Raw genomic sequence first — 17,719 nt, forward strand, 5'->3', positions numbered from 1 at the left:
CCTACAGTATTCAGTGCAGTAGGATGCTGTATAGGTTTGTTGCCCAGGAGCAATAGGCTATACCGTATAGCCTGGTTGTATAATAGGCTATGCCATCTAGGTTTGTGTAAGTGCACTCTATGATGTTCCCATGACAAAATCGCCTAATGATGTGTCTCAGAATGTATCCCTGTCATTAAGCAATGCCTGACTGTGTACTTCATTATTGTAGAAAATGAAAGAGAGAGAAAGAACAAACAGGAAAACAAAACCAAACAAAAAAAACCCTGTCATCCATAGTTTTACCATGCAGAGGTAACTACTGTTAACATTTTGACACGCTTCCTTCAAGTCTTTTTAGAAATGTCTTTTATTTACATAGCTGAGATCATACTTAAATGTAATTTTGGACCCTGCTTTTTTTCACCTACCATCAGAGCAGAAACTCCCATCATTTTAAGTGGCTGCATAATAATCCATCTTATGGATATTCTATAATTTATGAGCTGTTCTTTCACAGTTGAATATTTCGGTTGTTTCCAATATTTTCACTATTATAAATAACACCATTATGAGCATTCTAGTCCATAAATCTGTGTGTGCATTGCAGATTATTTTTTTTAGGATAGTTTCCCAGAAATGTAATTACTAGGTTAAATGTCATGAATATTTCAAAGATTATGTAGCGACTTAATACTCTTTACAAATAACATATACGTTCTTTACAAATACATGGGAAGGCTTCTACAAGGTCAAAGTTGTATATATACCCGTTCCTGTGGATAAGTGGGGAGGAGGAGTAGGATGAGACTACACTGGGAACTCTGTGATTCCTTGGTTGTGCATGAACCACTGGACTTTTTGTCTTGTGAGCTACCTCCCAATTTTCAGGCCTACATACTGATTAAATATTGATCAGCCGAGTGCCAGCAAAGGGAAGGGAACTTCGAGTATGGAGTTTGTATGTCTTTTGCAAGGAGACCTGTCTACAGAGTCAGTTAGGCATGGCACTTCAGCATTTTCCACTTGTCACGGAACTTTCACTCCCATCATCGCAATTGCTCGTCACAGCTCCTGGGTGACATGCATTGGGGGCAGCCATTCCTGTTCCCAAGTTATTCAGCAGAAACTCAGTCCCAGAAAGGAGAAGTGACTCACCCAAGGTCACAGAACTGGTTGGAGAGAAAACTGGGACTAGAATTGTAGTCTCATGGCTCTAGGGCTATAGCCATAATTATAGACTACATTTGTCTCTCCCAGCCCCCAAATTCATAAGTTGGAATCCTAACCCCCAATGTGACTGGATATGGAGATAGGGCTTCTAAGGAGGTAATGAGGGTTAAATGAGGTCATGAGGGTGGGGCCCTACTCCGATAGGACTGATGTCCTTATAATAAGAGGAAGAGAGGCTGGGCGCCTGTAATCCCAGCACTTTGGGAGGCTGAGGCGGGTGAATGACTTGAGGTCAGGAGTTCGAGACCACCCTGGCCAACATGGTGAAATCCCATCTCTACTAAAAGTACAAAAAATTAGCTGGGCGTGGTGGTACACACCTGTAATCCCAGCTACTTGGGAGGCTGAGACAGGAGAATTGTTTAACCTGGGAGGTGGAGGTTGCAGTGAGCTGAGATTGTGCCACTGTACTCCAGCCGGGGTGTCAGAGCAAGACTTCATCTCAAAAATAAAATAAAATAAAATAATAAGAGGAAGAGACCCATCCCCTCCACTCTCTCTCTGTCTCACTGAATGTGCAGAGAAGAGGCCATGTGAGAGCACAGTGAGGAGGTGACCATTCTACAGGCCAGGAACAGAGGCCTTGCCAGAAAGCAAGCCTGATGGGAGCTTGAGCTTGGACTTCTAACCCCCAGAACGGTGAGAAAATAAATTTCTGGCCGGGTGTGGTCACTCTTGCCCATAATCCCAGCACTTTGGGAGGCTGAGGAGGGAGGATTGCTTGAGCCCAGGAGTTTGAGACCAGCCTCGTCTACATGGCAAAATCCCATCTCAACAAAAATTAGCCAGGTGTGGTGGTGTGCACCTATAGTCCTAGCTACTCGGGAAGCAGAAGGATCGCTTGAGCCTGGGAGGTAGAGGTTGTAGTGAGCTAAGATTGCACCACTGCACTCCAGCCTGGGCAACAGAGAGAGACTCTGTCTCAAAAAAAAAAAAAAAAAAAAAAAAAAAAATCTGTTGTTTAAGCCACCAGTTTGTGGTATTTTGTTTTGGCAGCCTTAGCAGACGAATACAGGTTTTGATACTGAGAAGTCAGCTATGCTATAACAAAATACCTAAAAATGCGGAAGTGAGTTTGGATCCGAGTAATGGGTAAAGGCTGGATGAGCTTTGAGGTGCATGCTAGAAAAAGCCAAGATTGCTTTGAAGGACTATTGATAGAAGTGTAGATGTAGCACGCATATGTTTATTGCGGCACTATTCACAATAGCAAAGACTTGGAATCAACCCAAATGTCCATCAGTGACAGACTGGATTAAGAAAATGTGGCACATTTACACCATGGAATACTATGCAGCCATAAAAAAGGATGAGTGCGTGTCCTTTGTAGGGATATGGATGCAGCTGGAAACCATCATTCTCAGCAAACTATCACAAGAACAGAAAACCAAATACCGCATGCTCTCACTCGTAGGTGGGAATTGAACAGTGAGATCTCTTGGACACAGGAAGGGGAACATCACACACCAGGGCCTATTGTGGAGAGAGGGTAGGGGGGAGGGATAGCATTGGGAGATATACCTAATGTAAATGACGAGTTAATGGGTGCAGCACACCAACATGGCACATGTATACATATGTAACAAACCTGCACATTGTGCACATACACCCTAGAACTTAAAGTATAATTTAAAAAAAAAAAAAAAAAAAAAAAAAAGAAGTGTAGATGTTAAAGGTGATTCTGACCAGGGCTCAGGGAGACAGGAGGAGACCTGTAGAGAAAGCTTCTGTCATCTTGGAGAACGCATATATCATCAGGAACAGAATATTAGTAGAAACATGAATATTAAGAGCTATTCTGGTGAGGTCTATGATGGAAATGAGGAACATGTTATTGGAAACTGGAGGAAAGGTGATTCTTGTGTAGGGGCTAAGAGAAAACTTCCCCTTTGCCCTCTGAAGTTTCAGCAAAAAATCAACTCACAAAAGGCAGATTAACTGGAGACAATGCATACACATTTATTAGCATGCATGGGAGAGAATCACAGAGTGACTGTCCAATATCCCATTGGGGTACGGATGTTTATACACCCTACTTCTTAGGGGAAAGGGAGATAGGGAAGTGTGGATGATTTTAGGGGGATAGTACATGATTTTTAGGGGAATTCGGTGGGCCTGAAGAACATACAATGGCCTAGGACAGAGTCTTTTGGCCCACAGACCTGACAATGGTTTGTGACAAAAGTCTGTTCAGGTGTGTTGACAGACTCCAGTCTTCCTGCGATATGAATGCAGCTAATGAAAACACAGGGAAGGCACCCGAGACAGTTGGTGTCTTCTTTGGCAGGTCCAGACTTTAGGCAGATAAGGGAACTTCAGAGAACAACTTCATCCTGTGCTTTGGGAGAGACGAAGGATTGAGAGACAGGAGAGTGTGGGGAAAGGTCAAAGAGACGTGAAGCCTTCTTTAGTTTAATGTGTCAAAGTGCCATATCTTGGGATACTGGTTTCTGAACCCCAGTACTACTTATAACATGGCAAAGGGTTCAGCTGAATTGCTGTGATATTATGATATATATGTATATTGGTTTTCATCCATGTTTCCTGGCTCATAACTCCCATAGCCCTTGTTATAGTCTTTGGTTGTGATATTGGGGCACTTTAGGTCTCAGAAACAGGTGTCAGGAAACAGAATCTGACCTTTTTCTGCCCTTCCTTCACCTGCCTACAGCAGGACTATAATCTAATTGTGGGTCATAGGCTCTCACTGCAGAGAGGAGCCTGCCCTATACTCTTTATTTTTTACTTTTAATATATAGAATGCATCATGAATTTTCATGTTATCCTTGCACAGGAGCCAGGCTAATCTCTGTATCTTTCCAATTTAATAGACGTAGTGCTGAAGCAAGCTGCCCTCTACTCTTGAGGAAGGAATGTTGCACAGAGAGGTCAAGAAGAATCTGAAGACACAGGCCTTGCTGGGTTTATGTAAACAAGTGCTTCCCTGAGTTCTGTGAGCTGCTCCAGTAAATTAATTAAACCCAAAGAGGTGTCCTGGAACCCCAATTGGAAGTCAGTCGGTCAGAAGTTCTGGAAGCCCAGACTTGTGACTGGTGTCTGAAGGGGGCCCAATCTTGGAAACTGAGCCCTCAACCTGTGGGATCTGATGCGATCTGTAGGTGGGTAGTGTCTGAATTGATTGCTGCTTGGTGTGTGGGGAAAGCCCCCACGTCTTTGATCACAGAAGTCTTCTCTGTTGATTGTTGTTGTGTTGAGTGAGAGAAAAGGAAAAAGCACTTTGAGTTTGTGTTTTCTCCACCACCAATTGTGTTCTAGTGTTTTGTGGAAAGTAGAAATTGCAAGTGATGAACTTAAATATTTAGCGGCAGAGATTTCCAAAGTGTTGAAGATGAGGCCTGGCTTCTCCTTGGTACTTACGTAAAATGTGAGTGGACGGAGATAAATGGAAGGAATTGCTAAGCAAAAAGGAAACAGAACTTGAAGATTTGGAAAATTATCGGCCTATTCATCTTGTAAAACATGAAAAAGGATTTTCTGGAGAGAACACTAAGGGTGTGGATGGACAATAACCCACGGAGCTAATCAGCCATCTCATTAGAAGCTAGAAATAGAGATGGGTTTTACCAGCAAAGACATTGCCAGTTTAGACCCAAAGGAGTAAAGACAGGATGAAACAAAGGAAGGCTTTTAGAATTTTGTTCTATAGGACAGGATAATACCGCTTGCTTCATTCTTTAAGAAAAATGATTCACAGATCATCAGGGTTGCCACTCCCACCACAGCGGGCTGCTGGGGAGGTAGGGAGTGAAAGAGTGGAGTCTCCTTCTCTTAAGCAGGCCAGGCTGCCCCTGCCCAGTGCCTTGGGGTAGGGGACTGTGGCAAAGAGCTATGGTGCTGGCCACTGCCTAGTGCTGTGGGGGTGACACTGCTGACCCGGTGGGCCTACAGGGCAGAACATCCAGCCAAAGAGGATTGTTGAAGAACTTTAAGATCTGATGGAATTTGCCTTGCTAGATTTTGCACTTTTGGGGACCTGTCACCTTGTTCTTTTCAGCATCTCTCTTTTGGAATCAGCACGTCTATCCTATGCCTGTCCCACCACATTGTATTTGGAAGCTGAGAGGAATTTTGCCTCAGGATGACTCAAACTTCAAGTCTCACCCATATCTAATACAGATGAAATTTAGACACTTCAGACTTAGAATTAACGCTGGAATGAGTGAAGATGTTTGGGCTGCTGGGATGGGGTGAATGTATTCTGCATGTGAGAAGTGTAAAAGGAAAATAAATCTTAGGACTCCCAAATCACTAAGCCAAGGGAAAAGTTAAGCTGGGAACAATGTCAGGCAAACCTGCTTCCCATTTTATTCTTTTCTTTCTTTCTTTTTTTTTTTTTTGAAATGGAGTCTCACTCTGTTGCCCAGGCTGGAGTGCAGTGGCATGATCTTGGCTCACTGCAACCTCCACTTCCCCGAGGTTTAAGCGATCTCCTGCCTCAGCCTCCTGAGTAGCTGGGATTACAGGTGCGCCACCACGCCCCGCTAATTTTTTTGTATTTTTAGTAGAGACAGGGTTTTGCCACATTGGTCAGACTGGTCTCTAATTCCTGACCTCAGGTGATCTGTCCGCCTTGGCCTCCCAAAGTGCTGGGATTAGAGGCATAAGCCACAGCGCCAGGACACCATTTTATTCTTAAATAAGATAGCTACAAAGGTAAACAGCTCTATACCTTCCTCACAATTTTCACACAAGGAAATTCCTTGTGGACAAAGGACAGACAGAACTTAAAGTCATCCCTCTGAGGCTCGCGGGAAACAAATGCATATCTGATTGCTTCTTCTGCCCTATTGTTTATGTAAAAATGCAGATTCACTGAGCTAGACTAAATTGTGTATTCAGCGGAAGGTTGATCAAGGACTCAAAAGAATGTAACCTCTTCTGTTTCTTATCTACTTATAACCTGGAAGCACCACCCCTTCTGTAGCTTGGAGTTTTCTCACCTTACCGGACCCGGAAGCAATGTACATCCTACACATATTGATTGATGTCTCATGTCTCCCCAAAATATATAAAAGGAAGCTGTACCCCGACCACCCTGGGCACGTGTTGGGACGTCCTGAGGCTGTGTCACCAGCACGTTCTTAACCCTGGCAAAATTAACCTTCTAAATTGACTGAGACCTATCTCACATATTTTGGGTTCACAGAAAGATACAAATTTTACAGCAGCTGGAGGAGACTAACGGAGTCCCAAACGACATTAATGGCCAGAACCACATCTTTTATTTCCCTCATGGGTGCCCATGAGTAGGGTTTGATAGACCTGCCTATCCATCATCTTCAGGAGTGCCTCGCCCTCTCTGACACACAGCACTTCTCTAGTCAACCTGGGTTTGACTAAAGAGGCTCAGAAAAAGGGTGAGGTTTGAGACTGGGTTTCTAGAATGAGGCTTTGCTAAAACTTGCTAAGGGATCTTAAGCAAGTCATTTCTCTCTCATTATCAGTTTCCCCACCTGGAAAATAAGGTGTGTTGCATCAGGCTCTGGAGTTAGACGGATGTGGGTTTGAATCCAGGCGCTGGCATTAGCTGTGTAACCTTGGACAAGTGGTTTAGCCTCTCAGGTTTGATTTCCTCATTTCTAAAACAGGGATAGTACTAGTACCCACCCCATGGGATTATTGGGCTAATGAAAAGAGATAACGTCTGCAGAGTCCCTGGATAATAAAAGTTATTTTCTTCGATTAAATAAGTGAATATGTGTAAGGTGCTGAAGACAGTGTTTGACACAGCGTTTTATCGGTCTTAGCTATCATGATTTTCTTATTCTAGTACATAGCAAGTCCTCAATAAGTAACAGTAATTATTATTATTTTTGGTTTCACCTCCCTGCGTTTCCCTCCAAAACCCTAACTATCCCCAATTCTGGTTTTCTCCCCCAATGCAGCCCAAGGGTTTTCACGTCCCAGTGCGATTGTCTGGGCTGTTTCCTCCGCCTGATGTTCCATTTCTCCTCCCGATCTCAGATGTCTTCTCCTCTGGGATTCCTCTGGTCTTCACCACTCCCTCCTCCCAGGCAGAAGGAATGGCTCCTGGATTTGCGTCCTGCAAAAAAAAAAAAAAAAAAAAAAAAAAAAAAAAAAAAAAAAGTCCATAGAGCGCTTAGTTCTTTGTGCCTGGTGGTTGGGTTAACTCTTTCTGAGCCTGCCTACGAGAGTGGCGGCCTCTGGGGCACGGCACTGGGTGAGTCTCCTCTGAGTGTCACCCAAGGCGTCTGGCACAGTGCGGGACAGTAAACGGATCGCTGTGCGGAGAGGGGTCCAGTTTAACTCCTAGAAGCCCGAGTCCCCGACCCTCTACGGGCCGAGTCCACCTCGAATCCCTCCTCCTTGGGGGCTCGGATTCTCCCTTCCCCGCGGTCTCCCTCACCTGAGCCAGCCCTGCTCCCCCGAGTCTCGCCAGCTCCTCCCCGGCCGCTCCCTCCAGCCCCCTCCGGGCGGGAGCCTCCCCTCCTCCATCCCCTGGCGGAGCCCCGCGGGGCTGGGGGCGGAGCGTCTCGGCTGAGGGCTGGGAGCCGGGTGGGGAGGCGCGGGGCGAGCCGGGGGGTTCCAGACGCGCCTCCACCGCCGCCGGGCCGGAGGCAGGCATGGCTGAGGGCGTGTGAGCGCCGAGCGCTGAGGGCCGCCGCCACCATGCCAGGGGGCGCAGGCGCCGCCCGGCTCTGCTTGCTGGCGCTCGCCCTGCAGCTCCTCCGGCCGCGGGCGGCGCGGGAGCCTGGATGGACAAGTAAGTGGCCAGGCGCTGGGAGATGGAGGCTGGGTGGCCCGGAGATCTGGGTGGCCCGGAGACCTGGGAGTCGCCCTGCGGGTCCGGAGCGCTGGGACCGCGACCCCTGCGCCTCCCGCAACTCTGCGGGGCCTGTGCCCCCGCCGCCTCCAGCCTGGGAGCCCGGGCTTTGTTCCCACGTTGTGCGCCCTGGGTGGTGGCGGAGGTCGGGGAAACCTGGCACAGCCAGAAAACAGCGGGTCGGTTCAGGGGCTTGCCTTCCCCTCTCGCCTTCTCCTTCCTCTGTTTTTCTGCTTTTGGCTTCTCTTTCCGCCGTTCTCGCGGCTTATCCTCCTCCGTTTTCTCACGGTCCCTCGTGTCCGCTCCGCCTCTCTCTCTGTCTTTCTCTCTACCGCCCGCTGCACTCGCCAGCGCAGAGCATCCCGAGCGCCCTGCCCATGTGGCCTGGGAGCGGCTTCCTGGGACCAGGCTCGGTGCCTGCCACACTGGTGGGGTAGGACATAAAATGCCCGCGGGAGACTGTGGTGGCTTTGGCTGGGGGATGGCTCGCTGTGTATCTCCAGCCGTACACTTCGGATCCCTGAGCAGGCAGGAGCCCTACCGAAGGCCAAGTCAAACGCACCCATTTCACAGATGGGGAAACTGAGGCCCACAAAAGGGAAAGGACTTGCCCATGGCCACGCTACGGGTTGAGGTCCGCGGTGGCACTGTAAACCAGGGCTCTCTTTCCACGCCAACCCGACGGCCGCCTTCTTTGGTCCTCAATTTCCCCTTCTGTGAAGCGAAGGGGTCGGACTGGATGTTTCCAGCTTAGATGCCGGGTGATGTCCGTGTTTCTCACGACTAGTTTCCCAGACACCAACCCCCTCCCATCCCTCCGGGGCTCTGCGCAGATTTCGCGGAAGGAATGGTCCCGGGGGGCTGTGCCCGCGTTCTGTCATTATGACCGGAGAAGGCTTAGCCCTGGCTCCACCGCTGCAGACGGGCTGGGCTGACTCCAGACTGCTGCCTGGGGGACCAAGAGTCAGCGTTTTCAAATAAAGCGAGCACCGGCGGGGCGGGGGTGGGCTGGCTGGACCCCCGAGAGGCCTCAAACCCAGAGGCTGAGAGCTCTTCCGACAGTTTGGAACTTCCAGGGGCCAAGGTCGGGCGGTCCTCCCAAAGAACTCAAAGGAACCGCCCTTTGAGCTATTGTACCGAAGGGGAAACTGAGGCACAGGAGGTTCGAGGGTAGCACCAGGCCTGTGTCAGTGCTTAGTTCAGGAGAAAAGCATGAAGAAAGACAAGGGAAGCAAGTTACTGCTCCTAGCACAGGCGCCTTCTCTGAGTTCTAAGTCCTTGGAGACCACTTGCTGTAGAGTATCTGGGAAATAATGAAAAGTGTAAAAGAAATAAAATGATCTGCAACCCCCAAATCCACAGTTGCTATTGATATTTTTCCCCTCCCCATTCTTTGTGTGTTCTTATGAATATATATTGATAAAATTGGAACCATACCATAAGTACAGTTTCCTGTCTTGCATTTTTCACTTCACACCATGAGCATTTTCCACATCATTAAATTCTCTGGAAAACATGATTTTAATGACTCTATACAAAGTTTTCAAAAGTTAAAAACACGACTCATACAAATGCGGCCAAGATTGATTCAACTCATTAATGAGGTAGCAAACAGGACAGTAAAGCTGATTCAGGGAGCATTAGAAAGGGGTGATACAAGCATTGGAGAAAGAATGTTGAAATCCTGTGACCCAGGACAGATGCAGAAATGGTGGATGCCCCATGAAGCAAAACCATAATTCTTGGTTTCCTTTCTTTTTTAATTTCCCTCTTTCGTTTCTTCTTTTCTTTTCTTTTCTTTTCTTTTTTCTTTTCTTTTCGTCTCTATCTGTTGCCCAGGCTGGCGTGCAGTGGCAGGATCTGGGCTCTCTGCAATCTCTGCCTCCTGGGTTCAAGCGATTCTCCTGCCTCAGCCTCAGCCTCCTGAGTAGCTGGGCTTACAGGCATGTGCCACCACACCCGGCTAGTTTTTGTATTTTTAGTAGAAATGAGGTTTCACCATGTTGGCCAGGCTAGTCTGGAATTCCTGACCTGAGGTGATCCACCCGCCTAGGCCTCCTAAAGTGCTAGGATTACAGGTGTGAGCCATTGTGCCTGGCCAGGTTATCTTTCTACTATGCTGAAATCACTTACATCTCTGTCAGACAGAAATCTATAGATATATAGAGATTATATAACTTCACAGAGTATAGCCTTTAATCACTGGTAAATAAAAAGTCAATGGTACATTCCCCTAGATAATGCAATGATCCATGGATGGGTCTGTTAAACAATGCTCCGATATGACATTGAGAAGACATCTAGCTTGCTCTTTGCCTTATTTCCAAGTTTTGGAGACCTTTTCTTGACATGTACTGTGTTCCTCTTTTGTAGATTGCTTTCACTATTTTTTTACAATCATAGATATCATTTAATTCAATTAAATGTTCCATTAAATATTATAGAATTCCTTTTCATTTAAAATAATCTAGGCTTATCAGAGCCACCAGGGCAAGGGCGATGCTTGTCTTTTTTTATTTTTTTCTCTGAGATGGAGTCTCTCTCTGTCGCTCAGTCTGGAGTGCAGTGGCGCAATCTTGGCCTCCCAGATTCAAGGGATTCTCATGCCTCAGCCTCCTGAGTAGCTGGGATTACAGGCATGCACCACCACACCCAGCTAATTTTCATATTTTTAGTAGACACAGGGTTTCACCTTGTTGGCCAGGCTAGTCTCAAACTCCTGACCTCAGGTGATCCACCCACCTCAGACCTCCAAAGTGCTGAGATTACAGGTGTGAGCCACCATTCCTGCCATTCCTGCTGTATGCTTATCTTGTTCCTCCATGAATATTAAGCACCTCTTCATAGCATGGTACTTGGCACATAGTTAAGTACTCAGAAAATATTTGATAAATATATGAATGCATTGTTTCTAATATTTGCCTGTCTGATGAATTGGCATTGGTCCAATGAGATTATTTTTAAAATCCATGTTGACTGCAAGTGCATTATATTGGTATTCTGAAGGGAATGTTAATAATTACTCACAATCACCACTCTAACAGAACAACTATGGCTGTCTTTTTATCACTCATATTCTGTATGATTGATGTAGTTAGTTTAGACAGAATAGATTTTGGAGTCCTCAGCCTCATTCCCAGGAGCACTACGGAGACCAGTCTGTTTAGGTGTTGGGAAATTAACATTTTATTAAGATGGTCTGCAGCCAGTATTTGAGTTCTGCAGCGCCCTGAACAAACCTCTCCTGTAGTTTACATTCTCTTTCTTGCAAAACAGGACTCCTACTTCCTACTTCCCAGGGTTGCCCTAAGCATGAAGGAGAACTGGTTTGGGAGAGAGATTTGGGAAGTAGAAAGTGGAATACAAATGCAAACTTGCCATTAGGAAGCTCCAATTAATGTAACGATGCTCTGCCAAGTAGGAGGTTGACATTGGATATTGACTTTCCACCATAAAGCTGTGAGATGGGCAGGTAGGATCATTGTCTTCAATTTACAGGCAAGAAAACTAAAGCTCCACGGGAGCAATATTCATGGGCTTGACCTCCAGAATATGCCCAGAATCCCACCGCTTCATTCCTCTCCACTGATGTCATTCTAATCTGAGCCACCATCATCTCTCACCAGGGCTCCAGCATATCTCTAGCCTGGCCTTCCTGCTTCTGCTCTCACTCTCGCCGCTCTGCCTCACCCCACCCCCATTCTCCACCATGCAGGCAGAGTGATCTTTTTTAAACTTAACACAGATCATATTGCTCTGTATTTAAAACACCCAGTGCCTTCCAAGTCTATTTATAAGAAAATCCAGACACTCCCCATGGTCTCTGCATTATCAGACCCAGGGCTGCCTTGCTGACCATATCTCATACCAACTTCCTCTTTCATTTACTAGCTGCCCCCTACCTTATGCTTGTTCCTTCAACAGGCCAAGTTCACTTCTGCTCAGGCAGGGCCATTGCACTTGCTATTTCCTCTACCTGGGGCACTCTTCCCCCAAGTTTTTGCGTGGCTGCCTTCTGGCCCCTCAGGACTCAAATGCCATCTAAGTTGATCATCCTGTTTCAAATAGGCACCCCCTGCTAGATGTCTCTTTATACCATGACCCCAACTTATTTTCTTCAGGGTACTTAGCACCATCTGAGAACAGTTGTTCATTGTCTGTCTCCCACCTCTAGAAGGTAGACTTTACAAGTACAGAGACCTCATGTGTCCTATTTACTACAGTATCACCGACCCCTAGAGTGCCTAGTTCCTAGGAAGTGCCAAGAGCCTGAAATCCAGCAAGTCTTCTAATGACCCAGTGCAGGGGCAGCTCACAGACAGTGCATGTGTGGCTTAACTGGGGTATAGAGGTCTGGGATTCCAATGGTTTTGCATCTTGTCTTGGCAGGAGGAAGTGGGGAAGGCAGCCCCAAGCTGCAGCATGAACTAATCATACCTCAGTGGAAGACTCCAGAAAGCCCCGTGAGAGAAAAGGTAAGACTCAAAAGACCTCATTTACATTGGCAGGAGTTGACAACTGAGGTTTGGGCTACCTACTCAACTTTCTTAGAATCCCAGTCATCACTATTAGTTCTGTTTCCGGCCCATTCTATCCTCTGGGTGCCCATTTTGGATATCACAGACGGGACTTTCCTTCTTCGTATGACAAACTTCTAGAACACTTCCAAATGCTATTAGTTGAGGAAATGAAAATTCACATTAATGCTGACACAAGCTAAGTGCAAATGTGTTGGTGTCACAGAAGTCACTTAGTCTTGATTGGAATTCATTAAATATTGTCATTGTTATTTTTGCTCTGCATAGTACATACTTCATTTTCTTGAAGGAATAATGTACTTGGAGAGAAAAAGGATAATAATATAAACTATTTTAATCAGAGGCAGGGTAGAGACCTAGTACTGGGGAATGTATCTTACAATCCAGTAGGCTCCCCTGGCCAGAACACCAGGGAAATGCATAGGCTTTATCAAAGAGATTGGGAACAAAACAAAACACACTGTCCTGTTCTTGCAGAGAGGACCTGTGCATCTAGAATATTCTTTGTGGTTCTGTTTTTTGTTTTTGTGTGTGTTTTTATTTTGTTTGTTTGTTTGTTTTGACAGAGTCTCACTCTGCCGCACAGGCTAGAGTGCAGTGGCATGATCTCGGCTCACTGTAACCTCTGCCTGGCAGGTTCAAGTGATTCTCATGCCTCAGCCTCCGGAGTAGCTGAGATTACATGTGTGCGCTGCGAAGCCAGGCACATTTTTGTATTTTTTAGTAGAGACGGGGTTTCACCATGTTGTCCAGGGTGGTCTCGAACTCCTGACCTCAAGTGATCCCCCACTTCGGCCTCCCAAAGTGTTGGGATTACAGGCGTCAGCTACTGTGCCCCACTGTGATTTTGGTTATTGCAGCCCAAGTGAGACATGAAAGAGCAGGAAAGGAAGATGTGGTTGTTGTGTGCCAGTAACCAGCTATGTGACCTGCCACTTGCTGAAGTGGTGGATTTTCCTCATTTATAAAGCAGTGCTTAGAGAGAATAAGGAGAAAAGAAAGCTGGGGAGAGGGGTTGTTTTCTAAGATCTCTTTGGGTTAAAACGATTTGTGATTTATTGGGCAACATATTGGAGCAAGATTACAGCAGGAAAGAGATGTGTCAGGAAAGGCTGCAGACATTGTGGCTGTTGAATCTGGAAAGATAAATGGAAAGCAGCAACGTCCAGGATCCTTGAAGCTCTGGCCAGGATAATACAGACATGTCCAAAAAGGCTCCAACTTGGATTTACCAAGGGAACCTAACAGTGTAAATTTTAGGACAGGCCAAGTGCGGTGGCTCAAGCCTGTAATCCCAGCACTTTGGGAGGCTGAGGCAGGAGGATCATTTGAGGCCAGAAATTTAAGACCAGCCTGGGGCAACATACTGAGATCCTATCTCTATTTAAAAAAAAAAAAAAAAAAGAAAGAAAGAAAGAAAGAAAATTAGCTAGTCCTAGCGGTGTGTGTTGTAGTCCCAGCTACTCTGGAGGCTGAGGTGGGACGATCGCCTGAGCCCAGGAGTTTGAGGTTATAGTAAGATATGGTCGCATCACTGTCCTCCAGTCTGAGTGACAATGCAAGATCCTATCTCAAAAAAAAAAAAAAAAAATCAGGACAAATAAAAACAAGTAACATTTTGTCCTAAAGGCAGTGAACACATGGAATTCATTTCATCAAAAAGTAGGAGATGCTGAAAATAGCTTCAGGAAAAGTCTTGACAAATTAATGGATGGTCGTCCTAGAGCAAATTACTTTTCACAATTAAGATCTTGGGTATTGCAACCTATTCATACTGCCTGAGGAATGGACCTGCTACTTTTTATAGAGGCTTCTTTGTTCTCTCCAGATGTGGATGCTGGGCATCCTCAGGAAGGGCCTGAGAACAAAGCAGAGGACCAGATCCTGTCTTTGTTCCCAACCATTGTCTGCCCAGCATATGGGTCATTATATTCTATAGGAATAGTCAGCATAGTGCCTGGCACCATAAATATTTGTTGAATGAATAAATGAATGAATGTCAAAGAGAGAGAGACTAGAGGCTGGATTTCACTTGGGCCTCTCATTCTCATTTATGTAATTAATTCACTCACTGAACATTTTTTTCTTCACTTTTTCTCACCACTGACTTAAAGCTCACATTCATTAAACATTGACTGAATACTTATACTGTATACTAAATATTATACTAGATCTTAAGGGGAATGCAAATATAGGACAGATTTCCGATACCCTATGGAGCTGAAGATCTATTTAATCTAGACTGAAGGAGAGAGAATTTTTAAACCATCCCTAGGAGAGGGATAAATGGTGGGTCAGCTCCCTGTACTTTCTGGGAGAGGAGAGCTGATGGTGCCTCTTCTTAATACAGGGTGGAGTTTCATCAGAAAAGCTTATCAGTAGAACTGGACAGAAAAGCTTCATAGATCCTTAAAATGCAGTTTCGTTGTTTTGCTTGAAATGCCTCATAGAAAAAGGGAGCATCCTTTTTTAAATATCGGTGCCCGAGCACCTTCCAGAATAGAGAGAATTATTTTTGGATCACCCATATAAAAATAAAGATTACTACTCCTGGTGGGGTGAGGTGGCTCATGCCCTGTAATCCCAGCACTTTGGGAGGCCGAGATGATCACCTGAGGTCAGGAGTTCGAGACCAGCCTGGCCAACACAGAGAAAGCCCGTCTACTAAAATTACAAAAATTAGCCAGGCATGGTGGTGCGCACCTGTAATCCCAGCTACTTGGAAGGCTGAGCACGAGAATGGCTTGAACCTGGGAGGTGGAGTTTGCAGTGAGCCAAGATTGGGCCACTGCACTCTAGCCTGGGTGACAGAGCAAGACTCTGTCTCAATTAAAAAAAAAAAAAAAAAGATTACTACTCCTGCTGCAGCTTGTGTCTCTTTGCGGGAGGGGTGATAGTGCTTTGATTTGGGGCAGTATTCATTTTCTGTGGGGGCAGTGACATACATGGTTACCTACCTCTTGGATGAGGGAATCGCTGTAGCTCTGTTGCTATGTGGCCTTTCTTTCTTTTTTTGTTTTGTTTTGTTTTGTTTTGTTTAGACGGAGTTTCGCTCTTGTTGCCCAGGCTGGAGTGCAATGGTGTGATCTCGGCTCTTGGCAACCTCCGCCTCCTGGGTTCAAGCGATTCTCATGCCTCAGCCTCCCAAGTAGCTGGGATTATAGGCACCCGCCACCATGCCTGGCTAATTTTGTATTTTTAGTAGAGACAGGGTTTCTCCATGTTGGTCAGGCTGGTCTTGAACTCTCGACCTCTGGTGATCCGTCCGCCTCGGCCCCCCAAAGTGTTGGGATTACAGGCGTGAGCCACCGTGCCCGGTCTGTGTGGTCTTTCTTAAATGCCTTCTTGGAGCTGGGTCCCTGATGCTCAGTGTGATTGCGCGGGTCACTGGTTCAAAAAATCCATAAAGTGGCAAAGGATCCGCAACCAGAGTAGGTGTTGGCAGAGCTGAATCAGGGCATGACAAACAGAGAAGTGAATCTCTTAGTGAAAGTTATTGGTCAAACATCTCCCCAGCTTCCTACTCCGGTGGGTTTGAAATGTTCCTTCTTGAGATGAAGTAATACGATTAATTAGGCAATGGTCAGGGTTGACCAAGAGTCCTTGATCGGAACGTTTAGATCTCATTAGAGCCCTTGGTGACCTCAGAGTCTCAGAAATGCCCAAATCCTAATGCAGAGTGGGGTTTGCAGCGAGGAAGGGGAATGTGCTTAGAAGAGGTAGGCCTCTAACCAGAGGTGGCAGAACGGGTGACCTACTTCCTCAGACATGCAAGAACTAAGCTTTCAGGTCAACCTTATAAGGGCTAGAAGCTCTACTCTAGCAATGACTTTTGTGGATTGAAAGGGACTTCAAGAATTTATCTACTGGGTGAGGTGGCTCACGCTTGTAATACCAACACTTTGGAAGCCTGAGTTGGGAGGATCACCTGAGCCCAGGAGTTCAAGATCTCCCTTGGAAACATGATAATACCCCAGGATCTACAAAAAATTTAAAAATATTAGCCCAGTGTGGTGGCATGCACCTGTGGTCCCAGCTACTCAGTATGCTTGAGCCTGGGAGGGTGAGGCTGCAGTGAGCTGTGATTGTGCAACTGCACTCCAGCCTGCACAACAAAGCAAGACCCTGTCTCAAAAAAAAGTTGTCAGTTCCTTAGTCCCAAAATAGAGAGCTTATGTTTAAAACACTCCAAAGAATCTGTTCTGTTTTAAATATGTAAATATCTTTTTTTAAATAAATAATTTATTTCTTCAAAAACAGTTCAGTAGCCTTAAGTTGAATTGTTGAAGCATGGAGGTTTATTATGACTTGGTTTTTAAATTTCTTTGAAATTTTCCACAATAATAAGGTAAAAAGAGATTAATAAAAGTTATTTTCTTAAACTCTGAAAGCAACTATAAAAATGTGGAAAGATGTGCAGAAGAAAACAAAATTAACTCATGATCCTGTTGCCTAGAGTAAGTATGGTAACCTTTAGGCTTACTTCTCTTTACAGTTTTCCCTTTGCAAAGTGTATTTAAATAAAACATTCAGTGTTTTATTTTGAGGTTTTATGACTAGCGATTATAGTGTACATTTTGTCAATAATTTAACAACTACTTAAAGTTGCTGCTTTTAATGATCATTCAGTGTTCTGTCATATGAATGGATCATCATTTATTTAACCATTCTCTAACAGGTTATATTTAGGACAGTTAGGTTACATTTCATTATTCATTACTTTTATTTTATTTATTTATTTATTTTTGAGACAGAGTCTTGCTCTGTCACCCAGGCTGGAGTGTGCAGTGGCATGATCTTGGCCCAACCTCCGCTTCCCAGGTTCAAGGGATTCTCCTGCCTCAGCCTCCTGAACAGCTAGAACTATAGGTGTGCACCACCATGCCCAGCTAATTTTTGTATTTTTAGTAGAGATGGGGTTTCACCATGTTGATCAGGCTGGTCTTGAACTCTTGACCTCAAGTGATCCACTCGTCTCGGCCTCCCAAAGTGCTGGGATTACAGGCGTGAGCCACTGCTCCCAGCCCATTATTCATTATTATAAGTAATAAATATCCTTCTATACAAACCTTTGCTTGTGCCTCCTTTTATTCCTTTCAAACAGCCTCACATTCCTGAGTCTAAACTTTTTTTTTTTTTTTGAGACAGTGTCTCGCTCTGTCAC

General features: G+C 45.5%; 2 protein-coding genes and 1 pseudogene across 3 annotated transcripts in view; 2 read left to right on the forward strand and 1 right to left on the reverse strand.

The window, feature by feature from the left end:
• Positions 1 to 3,961: 3,961 nt before the first annotated feature.
• LOC126957733 (uncharacterized) lies at positions 3,962 to 4,062 on the reverse strand (annotated as a pseudogene).
• Positions 4,063 to 7,739: 3,677 nt separating this feature from the next.
• The window catches only part of ADAM19 (ADAM metallopeptidase domain 19), a 98,905-nt gene continuing 88,925 nt past the window's right edge, over positions 7,740 to 17,719 (forward strand). For both annotated transcript variants that reach the window (XM_050793913.1, XM_050793912.1), the window contains exons 1-2: positions 7,740 to 7,957; positions 12,407 to 12,492. In XM_050793913.1, the coding sequence (XP_050649870.1) occupies positions 7,864 to 7,957; positions 12,407 to 12,492 (180 nt within the window). In that variant the 5' untranslated portion in view covers positions 7,740 to 7,863. The remainder of the gene's footprint in view (positions 7,958 to 12,406; positions 12,493 to 17,719) is intronic.
• MED7 (mediator complex subunit 7) overlaps positions 9,011 to 17,719 on the forward strand; it is a 437,050-nt gene continuing 428,341 nt past the window's right edge. The window contains exon 1 of the mRNA XM_050793961.1: positions 9,011 to 9,020. The gene's annotated coding sequence lies outside the window, so the exon portion shown is untranslated. The remainder of the gene's footprint in view (positions 9,021 to 17,719) is intronic.

The sequence above is a fragment of the Macaca thibetana genome, chromosome 6, assembly GCF_024542745.1.
Source record: "Macaca thibetana thibetana isolate TM-01 chromosome 6, ASM2454274v1, whole genome shotgun sequence".
Lineage (NCBI taxonomy): Eukaryota > Metazoa > Chordata > Mammalia > Primates > Cercopithecidae > Macaca > Macaca thibetana.